This window comes from Heterodontus francisci, chromosome 15 (assembly GCF_036365525.1).
Source record: "Heterodontus francisci isolate sHetFra1 chromosome 15, sHetFra1.hap1, whole genome shotgun sequence".
Lineage (NCBI taxonomy): Eukaryota > Metazoa > Chordata > Chondrichthyes > Heterodontiformes > Heterodontidae > Heterodontus > Heterodontus francisci.
The window spans coordinates 55,028,693-55,055,280 of record NC_090385.1 but is presented as its reverse complement, the minus strand read 5'-3'; the positions used below and the strand labels follow the sequence as shown (position 1 = coordinate 55,055,280).

General features: G+C 41.5%; 1 protein-coding gene across 3 annotated transcripts in view; it reads right to left on the bottom strand.

Moving 5' to 3' along the window:
* The window catches only part of srpx2 (sushi-repeat containing protein X-linked 2), a 126,250-nt gene that overhangs the window by 66,240 nt on the left and 33,422 nt on the right, over positions 1-26,588 (bottom strand). For 2 of the 3 annotated variants that reach the window (XM_068047579.1, XM_068047578.1), the window contains exons 4-7: positions 24,411-24,602; positions 10,644-10,820; positions 8,647-8,773; positions 3,230-3,351 (exon numbers count right to left, since the gene is read on the bottom strand). In XM_068047579.1, the coding sequence (XP_067903680.1) occupies positions 3,230-3,351; positions 8,647-8,773; positions 10,644-10,820; positions 24,411-24,602 (618 nt within the window). The remainder of the gene's footprint in view (positions 1-3,229; positions 3,352-8,646; positions 8,774-10,643; positions 10,821-24,410; positions 24,603-26,588) is intronic. The other variant, XM_068047580.1, reaches the window with a different exon arrangement.

Below are 26,588 nucleotides of genomic sequence, written 5' to 3'. Positions count from 1 at the left end.
TCACAAACCCCCCCCTCTTCCCCTCACAAACCCCCTCCCTCTTCCCCCTCACAAACCCCCTCCCTCTTCCCCTCACAAACCCCCTCCCTCTTCCCCCTCACAAACCCCCTCACAACCCCCTCCCTCTTCCCCCCTTCACCCCCCCTCACAACCCCCTCCCTCTTCCCCCTTCACCCACCCCTCACCACCACCCCCTCACCTCACCCCCCCCACCTCACCCCCGAGGTTAGAAACAGGAGAGGAGAGGTCACCCTGTTGGGAGTCTTCTATAGACCTCCGAATAGTTCCAGAGATGTAGAGGAAAGGATAGCGAAGATGATTCTCGACAGGAGCGAGAGTAACAGGGTAGTTGTTATGGGGGACTTTAACTTTCCAAATATCGACTGGAAATACTATAGTTCGAGTACTTTAGATGGGTCAGTTTTTGTCCAGTGTGTGCAGGAGGGTTTTTTGACACAGTATGTAGACAGGCCAACCAAGGGCGATGCCACATTGGATTTGGTACTGGGAAATGAACCCGGCCAGGTGTTAGATTTAGATGTGATAGTGATCACAATTCGGTTAGGTTTACCTTAGCGATGGGCAGGGACAGGTATATACCGCAGGGCAAGAATTATAGCTGGGGGAAAGGAAATTATGATGCGATTAGGCAAGATTTAGGATGCATAGGATGGGGAAGGAAACTGCAGGGGATGGGCACAATTGAAATGTGGAGCTTATTCAAGGAGCAGCTACTGTGTGTCCTTGATAAGTATGTACCTGTGAGGCAGGGAGGAAGTTGTCGTGCGAGGGAGCCGTGGTTTACTAAAGAAGTTGAAGCGCTTGTCAAGAGGAAAGGCGGCGGCTTATGTTAGGATGAGACGTGAAGGCTCAGTTAGGGCACTTGAGAGCTACAAGCTAGCCAGGAAGGATCTAAAGGGAGAGCTAAGAAGAGCAAGGAGAGGACACGAGAAGTCATTGGTGGATCGGATCAGGGAAAACCCTAAGGCTTTCTATAGGTATATCAGGAATAAAAGAATGACTAGAGTTAGATTAGGGCCAATCAAGTATAGTAGTGGGAAGTTGTGTGTGGAATCAGAGGAGATAGGGGAAGTGTTAAATGAATATTTTGCGTCAGTATTTACAGTAGAGAAAGAAAATGTTGTTGAGAATACTGAGATTCAGGCTACGAGGCTAGATGGGATTGAGGTTCACAAGGAGGAGGTGTTAGCAATTTTGGAAAGTGTGAAAATAGATAAGTCCCCTTGGCCAGATGGGATTTATCCTAGGATTCTCTGGGAAGTTAGGGAGGAGATTGCAGAGCCTTTGTCCTTGATCTTTATGTCGTCATTGTCGACAGGAATAGTGCCGTAAGACTGGAGGATAGCAAATGTTGTCCCCTTGTTCAAGAAGGGGAGTAGAGACAGCCCTGGTAATTATAGACCTGTGAGCCTTACTTCGGTTGTGGGTAAAATGTTGGAAAAGGTTATAAGAGACAGGATTTATAATCATCTTGAAAAGAATAAGTTCATTAGAGATAGTCAGCACGGTTTTGTGAAGGGTAGGTCGTGCCTCACAAACCTTATTGAGTTTTTCGAGAAGGTGACCAAACAGGTGGATGAGGGTAATGCAGTGGATGTGGTGTATATGGATTTCAGTAAGGCGTTTGATAAGGTTCCCCACGGTAGGCTATTGCAGAAAATACGGAAGTATGGGGTTGAAGGTGATTTAGAGCTTTGGATCAGAAATTGGCTAGCTGAAAGAAGACAGAGGGTGGTGGTTGATGGCAAATGTTCATCCTGGAGTTTAGTTACTAGTGGTGTACCGCAAGGATCTGTTTTGGGGCCACTGCTGTTTGTCATTTTTATAAATGACCTGGAAGAGGGTGTAGAAGGGTGGGTTAGTAAATTTGCAGATGACACTAAGGTCGGTGGAGTTGTGGATAGTGCCGAAGGATGTTGTAGGGTACAGAGGGACATAGATAGGCTGCAGAGCTGGGCTGAGAGATGGCAAATGGAGTTTAATGCAGAAAAGTGTGAGGTGATTCACTTTGGAAGGAGTAACAGGAATGCAGAGTACTGGGCTAATGGGAAGATTCTTGGTAGTGTAGATGAACAGAGAGATCTTGGTGTCCAGGTGCATAAATCCCTGAAGGTTGCAAACCAGGTTAATAGGGCTGTTAAGAAGGCATATGGTGTGTTAGCTTTTATTAGTAGGGGGGTCGAGTTTCGGAGCCACGAGGTCATGCTGCAGCTGTACAAAACTCTGGTGAGACCGCACCTGGAGTATTGCGTGCAGTTCTGGTCACCGCATTATTGGAAGGATGTGGAAGCTATGGAAAGGGTGCAGAGAAGATTTACTAGGATGTTGCCTGGTATGGAGGGAAGGTCTTACGAGGACAGGATGAGGGACTTGAGGTTGTTTTCGTTGGAGAGAAGGAGGAGGAGAGGTGACTTAATAGAGACATACAAGATAATCAGAGGGTTAGATAGGGTGGATAGTGAGCGTCCTTTTCCTCGGATGGTGATGGCAAACACGAGGGGACATAGCTTCAAGTTGAGGGGTGATAGATATAGGACAGATGTGAGAGGTAGATTCTTTACTCAGAGAGTAGTAGGGGCGTGGAACGCCCTGCATGCAGCAGTAGTAGATTCGCCAACTTTAAGGGCATTTAAGTGGTCATTGGATAGACATATGGATGAAAATGGAATAGTGTAGGTCAGATGGTTTCACAGGTCGGCGCAACATCGAGGGCCGAAGGGCCTGTACTGCGCTGTAATGTTCTAATTCTAATTCTAGTTCTAAAAAAGCATCCACCAGTGGATTGGACAAGTGAATTAAGAGCCCTTACAGGTATAAATGGCCCATTCTAAACATGTAAATGACTCCAATCCCAGGATTTTGGATGAGGATTTGTGGCCTTCACTAGGAAATTAGTTCCAAAGCCTTGGCCTTCTCTGACCTCCAATTTCCAATATCATTTCGATTCTATTTTCTCTTGTCTAATGCTTCTGCTTCCCACCTATCTGCTTTTCACTGCTTACACAAAATCTCAGCCACTCATGTCTTTCTCTTAATCACAAGTTGAAATGACTACATTTCTTGCTATCTCTAAATGTTTATTTCCCCAATGGCTCATTTGAACTATAAAAAATCCGATGAATGTCACTTTTTAAACTGTTGGTACTGTCCTATCATACAGTGCTGAAAGCGTTAAAAAGAGATGTAATGTATTTAGTAGGTAACCCACCATGAACTGTGACAGTGAATTTGCAGGAGGCTTTGTTCCTCTCTCTGTCATAAGCCACATAGCGAATAATGTGTTCACCCTTTCCAAACTCAGAACCTGAGGATGGTCCTTTCAGAACTAATCTGTGAAAGAATGACAGGGAAGGGAAGAGGTTTATTCTCCATCAGTCAGCTCCAAATAATGGACACATTCCTCCTGAAGAGTTCCATAAACTTTCATGTTCATAGCATTAAAGCCTGAGCTGTGACTCAAAAGTGTACTATCTTGACAATTTGCTAGCTTGCTTCCAGAAATCCATCCAAGGTCCATGCTGAGCTGTATTTAATATGGAGGCAAAATAATTTAAATGTTGCAGCTGCTAGGATAAGTGTGCTACCAACTAGGTTACCAAGACATACAAATCCTGAAGGTCCAATGTTTAAGCTGTAGAACTGAGTTAATTGATCCAGGGGGCAGCGGAGTACAATTGGCCTCCAGCTGTGATGATCCCCATAGTCTAGTCATCTCCCGACTTAACTGTCTAAACTTACACATGAAGAATGATCACTTGAGAGATACACCGGAGAAGCACTATCTAGTTACCTAGACAAAGAATTGTTTCCAGAGGCAATTGTAATAATTGGAGAAATCGTAGAGGGAAGGGCGAAATGGGGAATGGAAGCTGGGGAGAGGAAGGGATGGTGGAATGGGAAGGAATGATGGGAAGGGGAGGGAATGGAAAGGTAACTATAATCTTATATCTATTATACATTAAATCATTTCAAAATACGTTGAAAACTCATTATAAATGTATGAACATTTGAATGCAATACTAGTTATGTATTTTGGTGCTACAATGATAGCAGCTTTCAACTTTAAATGGAAGACAGCATTAGCTTACAGCGGGAGGGGGAGGATCCAGTCGTCATGGTCCATGTAAGCACCAACGACATAGGCAGGACAAGGAAGAAGATTCTGCATAGTCAGTATAAGGAGCTAGGCACCAAATTAAGAAGCAGAACCTCAAAGGTAATAATCTCTGGATTATTACCCGAGCCATGTGCAAATTGGCCTAAAGCAAATAAGATTAGAGAAATGAATGCGTGGCTCAAAGACTGGTGTGGGAGAAGTGGATTCCGGTTCATGGGGCACTGGCACCAGTACAAGGAAAAATGGGGGCTGTATTGTTGGGATAGTCTACACCTGAACCGTGCTGGGGCTGGTGATCCAGCAAGCTGCATAACTAGGGAAGTAGAGAGGGTTTTAAACTAAATAGTTGGGGCAAGGGAACAAATTTGGGAACATGTGGTAAATCCGAGGTAGAGACAAGGCAAGAGAGAAAGGTATTAATATGGGAACTGATAAACAGACTGTAACAGGAAGAGATAGAGAGTACAAATCTAAGAGTAAATAAATAGTCACGGCTAGACGTTACAAAAATAATAAAAAGGACAAAACTAAAGGCTCTGTATCTGAATGCGCACAGAATTTGAAACAAAACAGATGAACTGATGGCACAAATAGAAATAAATAATTATAATCTGTTAGCCATTACAGAGACATGGCTGCAGGATGACATAGATTGGGACCTGACTACTGGTGGGTACATGACATTTAGGAAGGACAGGAAGCTAGGAAAAGGTGGAGTGGTAGCTCTGTTAATTAATGATGGTATTAGCACATTAGAGAGGGATGACCTAAGTTCAGGAAACCAGGATGTAGAAGCAGTTTGGGTTGAGATGAGATATGATAAAGGCAAGAATTCACTCGTGAGAGTGGTGTACAGGCCCCCAAGCAGTAGCCACATGGTAGGACAGAGTATAAAGGAATAATGGGTGCTTGTCAGATAATCATGGGTGATTTTAATCACTATATGGACTGGGAGAATCAGATAGGCAGAGGTAGCCTAGAGGAGGAGTTCACAGTATGTTTTCCGGATAGTTTCTTAGAACAGCACGTGCTGGAGCCAACCAGAGAGCAGGCTATACTAGACCTGGTATTGTGCAACAAGATAGGATTAGTTGATGACCTCAAAGCGAAGGCGCCCCTAGGTAGCAGCGATCATAATACAATTGAATTTTACATTCAGTTTGAGGGAGAGAAGAATGGGTCTAAGACTGGTATTTTAAACTTAAATAAGGGCAATTATGAGGGCATGAAAGCAGAGTAAATTGACAAATCAGGTTAAGAGATAGGTCATTAGAGTTGCAGTGGTAGACATTTAAAAGGAGATATTTCAGAATACACAGAATAGATACATTCCAATGAAAAAGAAAAATTCCAAGGGAGCACTTACTATGCATGGTTAACTAAAAAAGTTAAAGACAGTATCAAACTTAAAGAAAAAGCCCATAATTGCGCAAAGATGGGTGGCAGGTCAGAAGAGTGGACAAAATACAAAAAACAGCAAAGAATGACAAAGATTGATAAGGAGGGAAAAATTAGAGTATGACAGAAAGCCAGCCAGAAATATAAAAACAGATAATAAGAGTTTCTATAGATATTTAAAGAAGAGAGTCAACAAAGTGAGTGTTGGTCCTATAGAAATTGAGTCTGGGGAATTAATAAGGGAAAATAAGGAGATGGCAGATGAATTGAACAGGTATTTTGCATCGGTCTTCACTATGGAAGATACAAGTAGCATCCCAGAAATAGCTGTAAATCAGGAAATGGAAGGGAGGGAGGAACAAGAAAATTACAATCACCAGGGAAGCGGTACTGAGAAAATTGTTGGAGCTGCAAGCTGACAAGTCCCCGGGTCCTGATGGACTTCATCCTATGGTCCGAAAAGAAGTGGCTAGTGAGATGGTTGAAGCTTTGGTTTTAACTTTCCAAAATTCCCTAGATTCAGGAAAGGTTCCCTTAGATTGGAAAATAGTGAATGTAACTCCTTTATTCAAAAAGGGAGGGAGACAGAAAGCTGAAAACTACAGGCAAGTTAGCTTAAATTCTGTCTTAGGGAAAATGTTAGAAGCTATTATTAAAGACGTTATAGTAGGGCACTTAGAAAAATTCAAGGTAATCAGGCAGAGGCAACATGGTTTTGTGAAAGGGAAATCATGTTTAACCAATTTATTGGAGTTCGTTGAAGAAGTATCATGTGCTGTGGAAACCAGTGGATATACTGTACTTAGATTTCCTGAAGGTATTTGATAAGGTGCCACAAAGGTTATTGTGGAAAATAAAAGCTCACAGTGTAGGGGGTAACATATTGGCATAGACAGAAGATTGGCTGGCTAACAGGAAACAGAGAGTAGGCATAAATGGGTAATTTTCTGGTTGGCAAGATGTAACAAATGGTGTGCCTCAGGGATCAGTTCTGGGGCCTCAACATTTACAATTTATATAAATTACTTGGGTGAAGGCACAGAAAGTATGGTTGCTAAATTTGCTGATTGACACAAAGATAGGTAGGAAAATAAGTTGTGAAGAGGACATAAGGAGGCTTCAAAGGGATATAGATAGGTTAAGTAAGTGGGCAAAGATCTGCCAAATGGAGTATAAGGTGGGAAAATGTGAATTGTCCATTTTGGGAGGAAGAATAAAAAAGCATCCTTTCTAAATGGTGAGAGATTGCAGAGCTCTGAGATGCAGAGGGATCTGGATGCATGGATCGCAAAAGGTTAGTATGCAGGTTCAGCAAGTAATTAGGAAAGCTATGTTTATTGCAAGGGGAATTGAATACAAAATTAGGGAGGTTATGCTTCAGTTGTACAGGGCATTGATGAGACCACATCTGGAGTACAGTGTACCTTATTGGTCTCCTTATTTATGGAAAGATGTAAATGCATTGGAAGCAATTCAGAGAAGGTTTACTCGACTAATACCTGAAATGGGCGGGTTGTCTTAGGAGGAAGAGTTGGACAGGTTAGGCTTGTATCTGCTGGAGTTTAGAAGAGTAAGAGGCGATTTGATTGAAACATACAAGATCCTGAAGGGTCTTGACAGGGTGGATGTGGAAAGGATGTTTCTTCTTGTGGAAGAATCTAGAACTAGGGGTCACTGTTTAAAAATAAGGGCTCGCCCATTTAAGACAGAGATGAGGAGAAATTTTTTCTCTGAGGGTTGAGTCTTTGGAATTCTCTTCCTCAAAAGGCAATGGAAGCAGTGTCTTTAAATATTTTTAAGGCAGAGGTAGCTAGATTCTTGATAAGCAAGGGGGTGAAAGGTTATCGGGGGTACGCGGGAATGTGGAGTCGAGATTACAATCAGTCAGCCATGATCTTAATGAATGGCAAAGCAGGCTCGAGGGGACGAGTGGCCTACTCCTGCTCCGAATTCATGTTTGTATGTTCAAAGCTATTCAAATAAACAGCAAATAATGGTGAGAAGTGGACAGAAATGCAGATCGAGTCTGCATACAATTTCAGATTCTGTCCACCGAGTGTCACTGTGGAACATCCTCAATCTCAGCCTCCCATTGTTTTCGCCAGCCAGCATATGGGAATAGATAAATAAGGAGATAAGTAGCTGTAGATACAATTTTGTTCTATCTAAAAAAAATTATGGGATAACTAAATGCTCTTCCAGACTTCCTTCTACCCAACCCTGCTGGCAGGTTTTCCTTTCTTAGCTCAATTTTCCCAATCGTCCACCCTTGCCCCCTTCCCATTTCTTGAAAATGGGGGAAAAAAGCACCTCTTTTTTAATACCCTTTGTTTTTTCTCTCGAGTTACTCAGCGCAGTGTCCAGGAAATTAGCCTTCAATTCGTGGCAACTCCATAACAATCCCTGAGGGCTGGTAACCCCATGACGTACACTCAGCAGTAACATGCTCACTAAGGCTAGACCAGTCCACCTCCTTGAACCCCTGCTACTTTCCACAGCCCTCTGACTCCCCGTTTTGGTGAAGGTACCTGAGGATTATTTCAGTTCCGCATCACCAAGAAGCACTGAATCCTCTGAACAACCCTCCACAAAGAGCAGCCATTATGTACTGCCCCACCACCCCTACACTGTCCACTTGTTTAGGGCTTTCTGCCACCCCAATCTGTAGCATTTCATCCCCTTCCCCCTTGTCACTGAGCAAGACTGAATCGATCCAGACTTCTTCCTCCCTCCCAGGTCTCTCCACTGAGCATGCTGGCCCATTACTCCTTCCTCCTGCACTGAGTTTCAAAATGGATGCTGGGAATCTACTGTTCGCCTATCAGCTATCATTGACCTATCACACTCTCCACCTCCTGCTCTTCTCCCTCCCTCCCATTCCCTCAATTCACCTTCCCTCATTCCCCCTCTCTCCCCATCTTCCTCTTCTATCCCTCCCTCCTATAATCTCTTCCCTTACTGTCATTCCCCATATTGATCCAATTACCCCTTCCTTCCTCGAACCCTACTTGACCTGAATGCCACTCTTGGGTTTGACTCCCCAAGATTAACCAGTTGTAAAAATATAATGAAAAGCACTACAAACTGGTTCTACAAAGTTTCACACTAACTTTGTGCTGTGTTTATCAGCCACATCCTTTACTCGTGGTGAGTCCCAATATACTCGCGTAGTCAACTGCCCTGGTTCTGCCACCTTCTCCCGAGACCCTGGACACTTTATCCTTGGAGGTTCATGATCTATTAAAATCAAGAAATGGTCAATTAGTATTTTTTTGCTTTCCAATCATTTCCCCGAATCCCACCAGTCCTGAGGATGACCACGCTGGGCGTTGTTTCACAGGTGTCATCAGTTCTAAGCTGCATGTCAAAGCATTCATTTCTCATGTGTGAATCTTGACTGTGAATAATGTGTGAAGGGAGGGGAGCATCAGAGGCAGCACTGATCCTGCCCTCACCCACATGCAACATTAGGGTGGGGCCTAACTGGATAGTGATCAGGAGTATAAAAACAGCTGACTTTTTGCTTCACTAGCCCAGGGACATTAATATCAATTGTAACAGCTCCACCATGATATGGCTGAGTACACCTAACTCAGCACAATGCCATTATATCAAGCCAAGGATCCTCCTGGTATATGTGGCTCACTTAAGTACAATATAATCTGTGCTCTACGGGCTGTTCCCAAGGACGCACACCGAGACAAACATCAACTGCTGCTGGAGGACTATCAATTCGGTGAAAGACGCCCTTTGGTCTGCCCGAAACTTGCTGGTCTTCCAGCGCAAAGAGTTGTCCACGACCGAATGTTGCAGACTGGCACATTCCAAGGTCCAGGACTACGTGCTGAGGGATGCACTAAAGCTTGGGGCAGTCGCAACAAAGGCTCAATGGGGAAAAACCACAGTGTAAGGTCTCCCCACCAAGCTGAACTGAGGGGCTGGATCCATGGGAAACCACTCGAACTGTATCGGGAAAATTTTGTGTGCTGTAAATGTAAAAATGTATATGGCATGGCAATGAAATGGAAGAGTTGTGAGGCAACTCATGATTGTATAGAAGGAAACTGATCACCTTTGCACTGTTTGTATTTTTTGACTTGATGCTGTTTGAAACTGTTTGGGAATGTAATTTTTACAGATTTTTATGAATAAAGTATATTTTGGAAATTAAAAAAAATAATATTTCTAAAATATATATTTACCGGACTGAGAAGATCAAGTCAAATTTGTTTCTAAATTGGCCAATTTATGCAATCCTTTAGGTTTTATGATGAGATGGTACTGGGGCAGTTAATAAAAAGGTCTACTTTTGCAGACCTGCTGGCTCAGCTGGTTCTCTCCTCACTGACAGATCCTAGTCCAGCCCAGCGAAGGGAATGGAAAATTCCTCTTTCTGGTTCAATGCTAAATTAGTTTGGCCAATTTCAACCCACTTCCTAGTGGGCATAGGAACACAAGAAAACTGAAAAGGGTAGAAGAATGGTCGGGAGCAAAAGTAGGAAAATTTGCACCAATATATTAAGGCACACTGACAGAGCAGAATGAGAGAACTTTTATTTTGCACTTGGCCATTTTATATTTGATTTGGGATTATTTGATGCTGACACCAGTTAATAAAAAGACCTATATCAATGTCCCTCACCTTAACAAGCACAGATCAAAAATATGATTTTTGGAACTTGTCTAAACAAAGAAAAATTGTTAGAAATTACTCTCAGCTATATTATCGAATTATTTATTTTCAAGATTTCTATTTTAATAGAAATGTTAATCAATTTATTTGAAATACTAAAGAAGAAATACTAAAAACACACAATGTGGCTGCAGAGATTTCTTTGGTGAGGGAAAAACATCAGATCTCGGAAAGAGTGATTTTTTGGTATCTTTTGGCAACAAAATTTTAAGACATGCTTCTAATTAAAATGTGTGTGAACACCAAAAGCAAGGAATAATGTTGAGGAATTGTGTTTGCTGCATAGGGCCAGTGATCCCATCAGAAAGCTGTTATTAATACAACTCAGAGTAAAAGCTATCATTTTCTTTTTTCCTTTTATAAGCTGCAAGAATTCAGTAATTACAGAGCTAAGTGGGTTCCAGTCCAATTTACCTACACAAAATGGTTCACTCCCACTCCACTGGCCATTCTCCAGGCACACTCTTGTTCTGTCTCCTTCCAGTTGGTATCCTTGCTCACACATGTACTCACACCAGGAATCCATACGTATCCCCTTGGAGCACACGTACGATCCATATGGAAATGCCGGAAGTGTGTGGCAACGCACCTCTAGGGAAGGAAACAAACATGAGTAATATAATTGGATTGCCAACACTCTGTGTTGAACAGCGACAATTTAGCCCAGTTACATTGCACATAAAATTCATTCAACCTGGTTTGTGAATGAGGAGTTTCTAATTTATTTCATTCTGTTTATAGTCTCAACACAGCAAAGAGCATTCGCTGAATCAGGATATGAAATGCAAAATAAAAACAACTTATTGATGCTTCCACTTATAAATAATGGTGTCATATAGGCTAAGGAGGATCTTGAGGTAAAGAAACTGGCATCAGACCTATATTAATTAATTCGGTGATTAGGCAAATCTTGACACACAAATCTGCCTCCTGAGGTTAATATGCTTCAAAATTGCTCAGTTGTACTGGTCAGATTATACTCAGCATACACATTGGACACTGGCTACCTCTGAAACATAGAACATCACTGCATGCTCTGTCAGGTATAGCAAACCTGCCTGCAAATGCAGTTACAGTTTCCAAGAAACTTGCAAGTCTCGCTGTCTGTAGCCAGTATAATATAGCGAGCAGACATTGTATTTTCTAGCATGTTGCCTAGTAACCGCAGGATTTAGGCTTTTGGCAGTACATAGGTGTAAATGGTGGAAATAAAAAACTTTATATGCTATAAATTATGAAACATGAACAGAAAATGGAGGGAATACACAGCGCATTAGAGAGACAAGACAGGCTAATATCTTGAATATAACACTGCAGAAGGCAAAAAATGGAGACATCAGAGTGTGAATAAGAGGAGTTAAAGTGACATGTTTGACTCTGCATTTATCTGGCTTATAGACAGAACAGAGGTGTTTAGGGAAATAGTTGCCTAACCTACTTTTGGTCTCAACATAGAAATGACCATAGTGGGGGCATAAGCACAATATAATAAATTGGAAGGAGGACACAAATTATTGGCCCAGATTCTGCTGTGCTAATAAGGCAGTCAGCACTTGCTGTTATTACGGGTAAAACTGACAGCAACTTCGGGCAGCCGCACATGTGCAATTAAAGACAGAAATCAGGAAGATTGCATCAGTGATACCCTGCTCCTCCAGGAAGGTGCTGTCAATGATACCCTGCTCCTCCACAGGTTGCAATGCGTTTGCCTTTACCAATGAATTTGCACAGAGGTCACTGCAATGGCATAAACTTACAGTAATTACCCACTAGTCTCGCACTAAAGATGCATGAAAAAGTTAGGTCTTGTGCAATCAGGAGTGTCCATAAGGCATAGATTAGTGTATAGAGTCAAACATGTCACTTTAACTCCTCCTAGTCACACCCTGATGACTCTATTTTTTGCCTTCTACAGTGTTATATTCAAGATATTAACCTGTCATTGGCTCTAATGTGCTGCGTATTCCCTCAATTTTGTTTTTGTTTCATAATTCACACCATTTAAAGTTTCTTCCTTCATATTCCCACCATTTACACCTATGTACTGCCAAAAGCCTAAATCCTGTGTTTACTAGGCAGCATGCTAGAAAATATAATGCCCGCTCACTATATTATACTAGCTACACAGGTGAGATTTGCAAGCTCCTTTGAAACTGAAACTGAACATTTCTTGAAAACCCGAATACATATCAGAGATTTTAGTGAATGAAAAATAGTTGCATGCCCTGTGACAAAGATAGTTTTTTGTTGTCTGTCTTATATAGTTTTAATCCCCCCAATTTCTTTTCCATTTCAATTAGCACATTCCTATCGGTTGTTATCCATTACGTTAGCACTATGATTTTAAAGTAGCAACTCTTCTGACTTCAAACCTGGCTCCCAATACTGACTTTAAATCTCCTGTGCCTATTTCTGTGCTGGTGGGCTGTCTCTGATTTTACTAAAGCTTAGACTGAAGTTGTGGAGGAGATTTGTTGTTGATATATCAACACTGCAAGGGTGGAGCTGAGCAACAGCTGTTAGAAACGCCCTGATACAGGGCTGCCTCTGGGTACATGATCTTTGAAGAAACTGTTCCACCAGAATGGAATCTGGAGGCACTTTGGGATGATTTGTTATGTGGCACTTTATCAAATGCCTCCTGGAAGTCCACAAACACCACATCAACAGCATTACACTCATTGACCTTCTCTATTACCTCATCAAAAAAAAAACTCCAGCAAGTTAGTTAAACACCATTTGCCCTCAACAAATCTGTGCTGGCTTTCCTTAATTAACCCACATTTGCCCAAATGACGATTTATTTTGTCCCGAATTGTTGTTTCTAGAAGCTTCCCACCACTGAGGTTAAACTGACTGGCCTCTAGTTGCTAGGCTCATCTTTCCATCCTTTTTTTTTTGAACAGGGGTATAACATTTGCAATTCTCCAGTCCTCTTGCACCACCCGAGTCTAAGGAAGACTAAAAAATTATGGCCAGTGCCTCCGCAATTTCCACTCTCACTTTCCTCAGTATCCTTGGATGCTTCTCATCTGGTCCTGGTCCCTTATCCACCTTAAGTACTGATAACTCATCCAATACCTCTTCCTTCTCAATTTTAAACACTTTGAGAGTTTGAATTACCTCCTCTTTCACCATGACCTTCACAGCATCTTCTTCCTTGGTAAAGATAGGTGCAAAATATTCATTTAACTAACACCTCAGCTATGCCCCCGCGTCCATGCGTAAATCCCCTTTTTGGTCCCTAAATCGACTCCACTCCTTTTACCACCCGTTTACTATTTAAACGCCAACTGAAGACTTTTAGATTCCCTTGCATATTCGCTGCCAGTCTCTTTTCATATTTTTATCAATTTTGTTTTATTGTTGTGTCCATTAATCTGTTATGGTTATTTTATAAGGCTAGTTATTTGTATGTTGTATGATGCTACTTTATTGCATATCAGGTTCCTAAAGTATCTAATCCTGACAGAACTCATGTGAATGCACTTATGAGGACATATAGATTGTACTTCAGTGTTATAAGGATTTGCAACAATAGATCAGAATGCTCACAATGAGGCAAATTAGCCCAAAGTTTGAATTATACAAATAAAATACTTTGGCACTCATTTTATATATTTTATGTGGATTTCAACAATTTAAAAAGTGCCATTGCAATATTTATTATTAGAAAAATTCATATTGGAAACGTACAGACAGATCAATCCGGTGTGAAATGCGGCAAACAACCAGTCACAAATTGCTACTCGCTAGGCAGCTCCATCTGCAACAGAGTAGATAGGAAAGGCAGGGTTGGTAATCACCCTCTTAAAGTTGGTTGATTAGGAGTTTCCATGATCCCTATATCCAGGCAAGGAGTGACATAGACCACCAGAACAGCAACCTAAGTTTTGTTTTATTAAGAAAAAGAGCCAAGGCCCAATTACAGGATACCACCATAACAGAACACAATTAAAAATTCTAGCTGATAGAACAAAGTTCCACAAACATGAAGAAAGACAGCAGGGCCCAGAATTTGGGATGAAATAATGTCACTTGATCCTTGCTTGAATAGAACACCATGCTAACTTGGCCAGGTTGCCCCCGTGATCCTTGTTGTCACAGAGGTCTGGATTTTGTTGTCCCACTGCCAGGAGCGACGGTGGGTGCAAAAAATGGCAGCCACCCCGCACAGCCGCAATTCTGCAGCAGGCAGCCGCTTAACATACTGATGGCGACTGCCCACACCACCACCCCCCGCCCCCCCCACGATTTTTAAGAGGCTACCAGCCCTGTAAACAAAATGTAGAGTTGACCCCCTCCCCCCATCTATACACACAATGCAGAGTTGACCCCTTCCCCTCCACCGTGGCACCAGCTTCTCATGGATGGGAAAGTGAAGGCGCATGCATGCCGCACGTTGAACTCAAGCTTGGGAATGGATGGGAAGATTGCGGTGTATAACACTGAAATTTATACAGGAGCATTTTAAATATTTAAACTTGGGTGCCGCTGCAGAGCAGTGGGAGGTACCACCATGGAGCTTCCCTGCCCCCGGGAAGATCAGGCCCAAATCCCGGCGTTGGGTTCCATAGCAGTCCCGGCCACTCCGACTCCCCCGCCACGCATCCTGATGTTGGGCCAAGAACAAGTTCCAGCCCAGAATGTGTGGTAGTCTCATTATACCATTAAATATTATGTAACAGACTGCTATGCAATGAGCAAGCCCATTGAAACTAGACATTTCAAGGCATTAGATCCTGGTCAGGATACCAGGCACCATAGTTTTAGGCATTAGGCTCAGAGCTCAACTCATACCCGATTTGACAGAAGAGGAGAAAAACCAAAGCAGGAATGCTAGGGAGAACAGATCGTACCAGAGCTACACAGCTCAATGCTGCCATTATTCATCATAGCAATCTTTACCAGCTCAGTCTCAACTACCTGGAAATGTGAATGGAAAACTGTCTTTAAAGGCTCAGGATCAACAGGGAAAGAAAAACTTGCATTTATATAGCACCTTTCATGACCTCAGGATGCCCCAAAGCACTTTGTAGGCAGTGAAATATCATGCCATCTGTTGCAAACTGTCTTAACCTCAAGTGCAGCATGCCAGTGGTACTAAAGGTCACCATTTTATTCAACTTTTATGCCTGTGCCCCTTGTAGAGTACCAGATGGAGTATCTGCAAAAATGCCTATTTTGCAGTACAAGGTCATATCAAACAGGTCAATAATGCATCACCCAGCAGGGTTAACTTTTCCCAGTGGATAGGGGAAGCTGCCTAATCTGGTTGCATTGTTGGAATCTCAGAAGTGCACAGGATTATTTATGGCACTCATATGACCAATCATGTCCTTAGATACACATCCTTTGTCGACATGAACTGGAAGGTGTTCCACTCTTACCAATATGTAGCTGATGGGTGATCTGGTGTTGATTGTCACTTAAGCAAATACCAGTTCCAGGAAGTAGTCATATTTCTTTCACTCTGAGGCAATCACATCTCACACTTATTTAGGCATGGTTATGATCCCCCTTGCAAGAACCATGAACACAAGTTGAATGCAGATAGAACACAGCTCATGCAGCTACCAAAATCATCTTACAATATCAAACAGATCTTCACCCAATGTTTCAGATGCCTCAAAGATTGATGTGCCTTATGTGATTGAAACTACAAGACCTCACCGTGAAGAGTTATAAAAATAGATATTCCTTTTTAAAAAGTGATCAATGTACTCCAAAATGGCCAGTGAAGGTTAAAAAACTTTGCCTTGCATATTCAAGGGGAGAGTGAGAGAGAGCGCGAGAGCGGAGACAAAGAACACATTCAGCAATCCATAAAAGGGAGATGCCCTGCTGTAAAATTCTACATTTTTAACTTATGCAGCAGTGAATTGGAAGTGATCCTCTGTCTTCAAACTGAACTTTCAACCAAGAGAGAAATCTACAAACACCTCAGGCCTGCAACTAATGACAAGTTGACTTCCAAGAGAATTCAACAGGTTTACCATGAACCCCAAAACTCTACCACACCTGAAAACCACTTACCCCTTTTTCCTCTGTCTTTTTGTGTATGGGCGTGCGCACGCATGAGTGAATGCGTGAATGGATGCGGTTGCGACAATTTCGGGACAAGGTATATCACTCAAATAATTAATCTTCTGTTTCAAACCTACAAGAAAACCTGTCACTGTCTGTTTATTTGACAAATAAAACACAAAAGGGTTAAAAACCTAATAACAAAAAACACTTGCTGCGGTCCGGTGGGAGTTGAACAGTGAAAACCACCTACACCCTTCATCGCGTGGCCATAACACTTGCAGTACAACACCACGAGGTTCTCCAAAATCATTTGATGCATTCAGCAGAACTGTATCATTGCCAACGGATATATTAACACTTTTGGGAAACCATTCCCCAAGCATTAAGCACAACTTTCATTTAGGGAGTGTACCCTAGCATTCCATAGGGGGCAGCTCATCTGCTTGGCATCTTATGCAACAGGGACTTTCTACAGCATGAAAGAACTCTGCAGATGTGATTCTTGAACTGCTGTGCCAATATCTCCACTGACCACCTTACAAGGAACTACTCCTGCTCAGCTCTGCTTTAAGAGGCTTCTGCAGCCCAATAAATACTTGTAGCAGTACTCTCAAATTCCAGCCATGTGGGTGTAAGCCACTAGACTCTGCTCACATTGCAGCAGGGTCAGCCACGAATATACAAATCGGAACTAAATCCAAAGTTTACATTGAAATGGTGGTAGGTTAAGAGTAGAGCTGATGTCCCATCAAACTCAGCTTCCACCTCACTTATGCCACCATTAAAATTTTTACCCTTGAGAGAATCCTGTATAAATCATGAGTAGTGATTGGGTGACACCCAATTAGATGTTTGGTTGCATATACTGCCACAGTATAGAGTCTAGCCAGAGAAGTTCTTAGACTGTAATATTTAAACATTAATCTTTATTTCATAACTATATTAACTCCACACTAGCCTGTGTTTCCCCTTCAAAAGCCACACTGTAACCATTAGTCTCTCCCACATGATCTCTTATCTCATCATGGTAGGCAGTAATCTTTACATTCTCTCAAGATTAACTCTTAGATACCCTTATACTATATCCCCCCCAAGTTTTTATCCCAATAGCCAAAAGACTTGCAGGTTGGTAGGTAAATTGGCCATTATAAATTGCCCCTAGTATAGGTAGGTGGTAGGGAAATATAGGGACAGGTGGGGATGTGGTAGGAATATGGGATTAGTGTAGGATTAGTATAAATGGGTGGTCGATGGTCGGCACAGACTCGGTGGGCCGAAGGGCCTGTTTCAGTGCTGTATCTCTAAATTAAACTAAACATTCACTTTTTTTTTTGTTATTTGCATGGTACCCCATCTCTCGTTACCCCACCCCACAACCAAGTCTCTTCATAGATTCAACCTATGAGGCTTTACAACTCCCCCTGATCATCTTGTCGTCGGATGTGCAAGATTGGTAGTCTTTCTCTGATCCCTTGTGTCTTGACTTGGACGGCCTTCACTGAGGTTTGTAGTATTTGGTGCTTTTTGAATTTTTGGTTCATCATCTGAGTCGTTTAAATGTATGACCGATTGACGTCTTTGACGTAAAGGAATAAGATTCTTTCTATTTCTCCGTATAGAACCTTCTGGAGTTCGTAATAGATAAGATCACAGTTGATTCTCGTCTTTCAGGATAATTTCCTTCTCTACTTTGGTCTCATACCCATACCTTTTGCCCTTCTGACAACCTCGGTAGGCTTCCTTTTGTCATCATTATGGGTCTGTTTGTTTTTGATACAACTTTTCTTTGTCTTGTACTTTGATAATCCTTGCTTTGCAATCCTGGAAGTAATTTCTTGGGTAGAATTAGAAGTTGCGTTCAAAGTTTTCTTCCCATTAAGAGTTCTGATGGCGCTACTCCACACAACAACGGAGTAGTTCTGTATGTCAGAAGTGCGAATGAGAAGTCTTGGTTTTTTTTTTCACCATAGCTTTAATGGTTCTGACTGCTCACTCAGCTTCTCCAATTGATTGCGGATACTTAGGAGAGCTTATTAGGTGAACAAATCCACATTCTTCTGCAAAGTGCGTGAAGTAATCAATTGCAAATTGTGGTCCATTATCGGATATTATCTGATCAGGTATACCACGTGTTGTGAAAACTTCTTGCAAAACTCTGATGACTGCTTCAGTTGTTGTGTACATCCATTCAACCTCAATCCACCTTCAGAAGTAATCAATTATAATTAAATAGGATCTTCCATCAAAACATTTTTAAAAATCGGTCTAGTTGGGAATTGGGTGGAAATTAGAGGTTCTGTTTAATCTTGTCTGTGTAGCTGACAAATTTGTTGGACTTGCTTCTTCCCAAGTTCTTTGTCTGTGTAGTACTCCTGAAGGAACACGTTGTATTTCTCTCACGCTGTTAGTCTTTAAGCGGCATAGCGGGCTGTGCTGTGTTGTGCAGGTTCTCTCTCCAACGGAATCCAGACACTGCAGTGCTCAGGTCAGGGTGGGAGAGGGGGGGGCGGGGTCGGGGGGAGAATCTCCCTCTGTCCTGGCTCCTGAATTCTTGTTGTTTAACTTCAACTTTCTCTAGAAGATGAAGGTCAATACAAGCTCTTCTGCTTAAGAGTGAGAACTCCTGATTTTTTTTGTTTAAGGACATATGGTGTTTCTAATATCTGCTTTCCCTTATATTGAAGCGTTGCTTGTAACTTCCCCTTTACTTGAAGTACAACACCTCCTGGGCCATGTAACTGGGTTTCTGCTGGTTGCAGAAAGTGTGTAGATAGCCATGGCTCTCTCTGATGACACCGGATCAAATGTGACGGTCGAGTATGAAATTAGTGATATGTCCATTGACATGTACATGTGCTGACCAAAATGATCATTGATCTCATCCAGAAAATATTTTGATTCATCTGCTGTAAGAGGTTGCTTAACTTCATTTACTTCTCTAATCTTAACTACTTTTTCTTTAGAACTTGTGGTAGTCAAGATTTTATTTCAGCACATCTTCCTGAAATGCACGATTTTTCTGCAGTAAAAACATTCTGATCTATTGGCAGGACATTGTTCGTGCCTGTGGGAAGTTCTGGCGCTACATCAATGGCAGGGTTTAAAGTTGTCTTTTGCTTCTCTCTCCTCTCCCACCCCACCCCCCAGTGTACCTTTTTTCCTGGTGCCTCTCGTGATTGAACTGAACAGTTGCAGGAGGTTTCATGAACCAAGGTCTTCTCTGAACTCGCAGGATTGTTCTGTTATTACTGCGCAAATTGAAGTAGGAATCATAAGCATTTAAGACTTGGTCAAATGTGGCTGATGCTTCATCAATACGTCATCTTGCTATATCAGCTATAGTGCCAATTAAAAATAATAATATTTTCACTTGCTCTTCTTCGGACCTGCTGTCCAATTTTGATGCAATTCTATATCTAAGGAAACCTTTCCTCCACAGTTCCCAGTTTTGAGTCGGAGTCCTTCATGACTTTTGAAACTCTCCAGCACTCCCAATGTTTGATCCATTTTTTTTTCTAATTGTATACTTTATTTTAAAGTTCCCCTTTAAGAAATTTTTTTTCAAGCTAATATGCTTTGATGGAGTGTAGCAGGTGCTTGACAGTGCTCCTGTTGTTTTTACAGGCTTTCTAGGGGTTTCCCCTTTTCTTAAGCAGTTCACATATGTTTACACAGCTGGCAATTGGAATTGACAGAGCTGTTGGATAGACAGCTCCTTGGTTTTCCCTTTTGCATTTTGAGAACTAGAGATTATTTATTCATCTTCAAGCTTGACAGCTTTAATGATTTTTTTCAGGCTTGGATGCATTAATGGAGACTGTGCTGTGTTCGAGGGTTTCCTGGGATTTTTTTTCCAGTTTCAGACTTTTCCCGCAATTTTTTTCTCTTCACGATCAGACTTTCTTTTCAGTTTACATGATTTTTGGGGGGTTTCCCCACTCTCCGGCTCGCTTTCAGCAAGAGTGAGGGATTGGATTTTCACTTTTTCTTTCGTTCTCACACGGAGCCTTTAGAAAATCAATTTTTAAGCTTTTCAAAGGCTTTTAATTAAACGGGGATTCCTTGATTGTTGGCACAATGACTCACCAGATCGCTTGCTTTTCAGCCATGCTTCTGTTCTATGGAGCTTCTCTCAGCCTTCTAAGTTCTGTAGTTTGTTTTACTCTTCAGATACTTCTTTTAAATTCTCTCTTCTGGCTGAAGGATGATAGCTGCTTCAAGTGTTTTCTTCTGGGTGTAGGATCTCTCCACTGTTCACCATGTTATATGTTTGGTTCTTTATGTTGCCACCGTATAGAGTTGAGCCAGAGAGGGTCTTAGACTGTATTATTTAAACATTAAACTTTATTGCATATCAACTATACATACTCCACACTAGCTTGTGTCTCTCCTTCAAAAGCCACGCTGTAACTGTTCGAGTCTCTCCCACATGATCATAGTGGATGGTAATCTTTACATTCTCTCAAGATTAACCCTTTGACACCCTTATACTACAACACCAAGCTTGAGTTTTGAAAGTCTGTTGATGGAAGGAAGAAAGGGAGACTGAAGGAAGTTAGTTCTCAGATCTCCCAGTGCCACATAAACCAGAGGAAAACAATGTACAAGTGTTCTCCGTATAACCCTTGCTTTCAATTGGGGGCCGAAGAGGTGTTTTGACAGTTGACAAAAGGATCAGGAGATGATAATCTGATAAAACATGATCCTTCTAGAACATTATCTTTTTTGAGAGGAAGGGGCAGCAAGCTTTATGACCCTACAATGATACCTCACTATTCGAATTATATATTTTTTTCTGTCCTCCATCTCATCTGCTTTTTAATTTGCTTTTTTCTTCTGTCTTCCATTACAAGAGTGAAAAGCAGACAGAGGATACATGAAACTCGACAAATTCAAGGCTATAGTGCTCAAACAAAAGGAAGCACCAGTGGTACATAACCCATTAAGTGTGCCGAGGGGCAGGATCAGCACAAGCTTTATGGAAGAGGCTTCCTCCATCTCAGTGCCTGAAAACTTTAGGCATCCATTTTATTTGAAGTTTGGTCAAGGCAGGGAATAAACCTGGAAAAAAGATCTGTTCTAAACTTCCTGTCCTCTCCCATTCCCCATACTCAGCAGCTCATGCATAATCTTATATTGAGCAATGTGCCTCAGGACAATAATTTCAATTGAGGTTTATGCACTAATCAGTAACACATTTCAGCATGATGTGATACTGTATGAAGATAAATACATACAGTTCTGTAAAATAATATCCTCCATCCTGGAGGAACAGAGGCTAAGTTTCAAGGCTGAATCGGTATCCAATGATGAAACAAATTTCTTCCCTGCTCTTCAGAAGGCAACTGACTTTTGTTTCTGGAGTGGGTAGGGGTGGGGTGAGAGGGGTTGTAGGGGAGGTGAAGAGATTCAATTCCACAAGTGCCAGAAGCCTTTGTACCTTGGACAGTAGGTGCTGGCAGACTATTCAACCATAGAACGCATCACAGTTGAACACAAGCCTCACCTGACATGAATACACATGCGCATCCAGCAGGGATCATTAGATAGCGATTAGGAACAGGAAATCTGACTGATTTCTTCTCTCGCTGTCTCAAGCTTGCTGAGGGCAATGCCCCAAACTGCTGCCCTGACTGCATTACGGTTGATATTTTCAACTGTGTGCTTTTATTTTAAAAAAGGAGTGAAGATCAGATCTGAACAGGGAAAACCAACTAGAAGAAACTAAACATAAGGGAACTAAATTATCAGTGGGGATATGTAATTTGCCCCAGTAATCCGGATAGGTGAATGTTACTTCAGCTCCTCATTTAGTCACAATTAGTCTTGTGCTCACTTTTATATTACAGAAATGCAACAACCTTTCAAACCCAAGCCTGGTGTTACCAACCTGTATTTCTTGATTTGCTTCACCTTTGCTATTCTTTTCAACCTTGTTGGTATTCTGCGCGGTGGACTTTATTATCTCAGCAAAATAAAAATAGAACATGATATTTTTGAAGCAATCAAAATAGATGTTACAACATGTAATCCCCCAGAATTTGACATCCTCTCCAAACTAGCTGCTTATCTCAATAGTGCAATAACACAATGATATTGAAGGGCCAACATAGTTAAAATGATGGTATCTCAGGAGTTGTAAAATGTTTCCTGGTCACAGTTGAAGAATATGTAATGTCTTCCCCAGATCTTGCAATTGTGCATGATGAGCATGCACAAAGGGAGGCTAAAATGAAGGCATTTCAATTTTGAAGCGTTTTCAGTGAAACATTGCATTGCCTTTTTAGACGATGACAGACCTGGATTTTCTGTTTTTATTGCAGATTTCCAGTGTTTGAATTTTTTCTTTTTATCTCAGAGTATATTACAACTGCTACATTTTCTGCATTCACAGATCAGTACATACTGTGGCAAGGTATCCTCCGTTTGCTATTTATGAGCATGTATAAAGGTTGCATTTATAAGTTCATTACAAATAACAGACAAGAAATTTTCCCCACTGTTGTGTACCCTGCCATGTGTAGTTAATAATCTCCATTTTTCCTTAAACCGTAGAATTGGTCCTGGAACGTATTCATAATGTCTGACTGCAATGAATGGTCTCTATTGTTCTGCTACATTGGAGTGTGTATTGATGAGGTTTCGAATTGCGTTTTTTTGGGAATCATCCAAAGATTTTGCCATATTGTACAAATAATGTTATACTGTTTTGTCTCATTTGTAAGAATGTACACAAGGAACTAATATATCTCATTATATTGCTCCCATGTAATACGAGGCAGAGAGCATCAAGTGGAAGGGTGAAAGGTGGGAGGTTCCAACTCCAGAAACAGAAAAATGCCAGCAAGAGCAAGGACAAGCTTCATTTTTAAAAAAATTATGCGACTTAAAATTTGCACCTGACCATCTTTATTGCCTATTGCAATTAATGTGGCAGAATGGTTTTCATAAATAAAAGGGAACACATAAAATCTGTGCAAGTAAGGCCGGTGTGAAAATTCCCAGACTTGCAATATTTTAGCAAAATGTTCTATTGTCTCCAGTGACAATTTCTGTCCACAATAGCCAATAGAACTATAAATGTTTACGTAGGAACAGAAGTAGGCTAATTAGCCCCTCAAGCCTGCTCTTCTACATCAGGGAAGGAGGTCATTTATCTCAATTGTATCTGTGCTACCTTTTTGCGAAAGTAATCCTAATCTATTCCCACCGCGTTACATTCGTCCCAAAGACCGACATCTTGCTTTCCATCTAATGATCCAGTTTTCCCTTGAAAGGGGAATAGTCTATGCCTCCATCATTCCGTGTAGAAAAGCATTCCATGCTCTCACAACACCCGATGTAAGGAAATTTCTCTCATCTGTCTCTTCTCTCATCTAAATGGAAATAGTGTCTCAGTATCTGAAGTCTTTCCTCACAACTATACTTTTCCATCTCTGGCATTATACTGAAGAATTTACCCAGGGTATTCTCCACAGACTTAATGTCTTACTATAATGGGGCACCCAAAGCTGAACACAGTACCCTAATTGTGACCCAAATAATCTGTTGCACAATTTCATCATTAGTTTTTTTTCCTCCCCTGTACTTCATGCTTTTATTTATAAAACCAAAAATGTTATTGGCATTTATGGCTTTTGAAGCACTGAACAGCAATCAGCATACAAAAGTTAATTAGCAATAGATTTTTGGTTCTCACCATTTTTTCCCTTCTTCTGAAGGAGGTGACTCCTATTAGACATGGTTCCACAGCAGCCAGTCACTGTCCACTACCTTGCCCAAATATCCACTTTCAACTGAGGGCACTCACATGAGAAAGTCAGCAGGCTATTCAACAATGGGGTAACAGCTGGGCCTGATCTCGCCCTCACCAAGCATCCATAAATGCACATGTTACAGCATGGTCACTCGATAATGATCTTGAATGATAACACCAGGTCATTTTTTAATTCCCTTCCAAGCCCAGGAATGCTGAAGTTTATGGTAGCACAGTCTGCTATCCCAGCTAAATGCAGCTTACTGAGCATAGACTAAAAGTTGAATCGAGAACCTTCCTGGTTTGTATGGCTCTGTTGCATGCTGCCTTTAGTAATTGAGCCACTGGGGAAATTGGCACGAGATTTAAGGCAACAACTTTTCCCACAGACTCACCTTTGCATCTGCCGATTCCGGACCAGTACCTGGTCACTCTACATTCAACCTGCCTTCGGCCTAGCAGCCTGTATCCTCTGTCACAAGTTATTTGGCACCGTGTTCCAAGTGTGCTTCTGTAGTTTGGACCCCTTGGTGAACGACATTCTACTTCACCATTTTCTATTCTCAATGGATAACACCATCTTGGCTCTGGAAAAAGTTCAGGTTCAAGAGAGATGGTTATTTAGATTTTCTTACCACTTTTTTCAATTCAAGTTGGGGAATGGTTCCATGGACAACAGTACGCTGTAGTACCTCCTCAATTAGCTATCCAAAGCTGAACCGGGTCTCACCTGACCTCCACAAGCTGGCTGCCTTACAGAAACCAAGACACATTATAGTATCTCTCCCTTTGCTGGAATCAAACCTGCAGAGCTCAGCACCACAGCACATGGTGTAATTACCCATTCAGCCATCAGGACAGCAAGTTGGGCAAAGACAATTTTACCCATTTAAATTAAGACAAGTAAAAATTACAATAATGTTTTACATGATAATCTGAATATTACAACATTTAAAAATACCAAATAACTTCCTTCCCATTTCATCTCCAGTCCAGACTGCTCCGATAGGATTCATTTTTCTAAGTTAAACTGGCAACTCCTGGCCTGAATAAGATATAATGCTGAGAATGAGAAAGGTCGAAATGGGTAAAGGAATAAATTACTGGTTAGAGTGGTCAGTGACAGCCATGTTTTCTTTTCTCCTCCAATTTTCTACCTTCCTTGCCGAAAGGTGCTGACTCTTGCTGAGGTGGGATTCACAAGTGCCAGTTGCCTTCCACGACCTTGCCCAAGTTCATTTGAGCCCATGCAATAGATGTCAGCAAATTAACTAACCACCAGAGGGCAGCACAGTCAGCCCAATCCTGCGCAAATATCAATACACATGCACTTTCTAGCAAGAGTGGGGAGTGTAGGAAATTCTTTTTCCCCTCTCCGTAGCCCAGGAAGCAATTCCCATGCACCTATTACCACTGCAGCTGAAACCTGCCAGTCAACAAAAACTGGGGATTGAATTATATAGACCAAGGAGGGCCAAAAATCATCTTCAGACTGTTTTTACAAACTGAACCATCGGGGAAGCAGATCATGCATTTTTCTATATTTGCAGGGATGATACAAATGAAAACACTGCTTCCATGATACTGCTGGTCACAACATCATTAGATAATTACTAAAGAGGAATACAATTCAGCCCACATTAGTTAATCCATCCAAAAATACCTAACAGTCCCTCCATTGCAGTCTCTCATTTGGGTTGTTGCCTCCAACACTCTACCCAAAAGCTCATTCCAAGTGTTGATCACTCTCTGTATAAACTACCTGGTATCAGTCCAAAAGTTGTCATTTACACATTTGAAACTTGACCTATAATTTAGTTCAAAGTAATATTCCAGAATTACCTTATCCATGCCATTTACTATTTTATATAGCTCTATGATTTTTCAGATGCCTCCTTTCCAGGCAGAAAAACTTCAGCATCTCTAGTCCTTCCTCATCTCAGGCCCCTGATACCAGGGATCAGCCTGTGGCTCTTCTCCGCACTACCTGGAGTACTTCAATGTCTCCCTGGAGTCTCAGAAATATATAGAGGTTACAACAGTGAAACAGGCCATTCAGTCCAACCAATCCATGTTGGTGTTTATGCTCTACACAACCATATAATACTAATCACATGCACCCACCCTATTTCTATATCCCTTCAAGTCCTTTTTCTTCATCTACCTATCCAACTGTTAATGCTGGTATAGTTTCTACCCTAGCCACTAACCCTGGAAGTCAATTTCACAACTGCACAACTCAGAATAAAGAAGTTTCTCCTGCTCTCTGTTCTAAATCTATTTAATCTTGATCTATGGCCTCTACTTCTATCTGCTCTGTTGCATCCTTTTGTAAGATTTCTATCACCCTGTAGTCTATGGTGTTCTAATTTTTAAAATCCCATTTTTCTAGTCTTGCTTCACATTAGTATTAGGCAGCAATTGAATGAATCTGTATTGTACTCACTCTCAAGCCTCAATATCTTGTCATTATTATACAGCCTAATATCATGCACACAATACTCTAAATAGGGTCTTAGTAATGGTTTATATAGGAGAATCATTATTTTATGTATTTTATATTCCAGACCCCT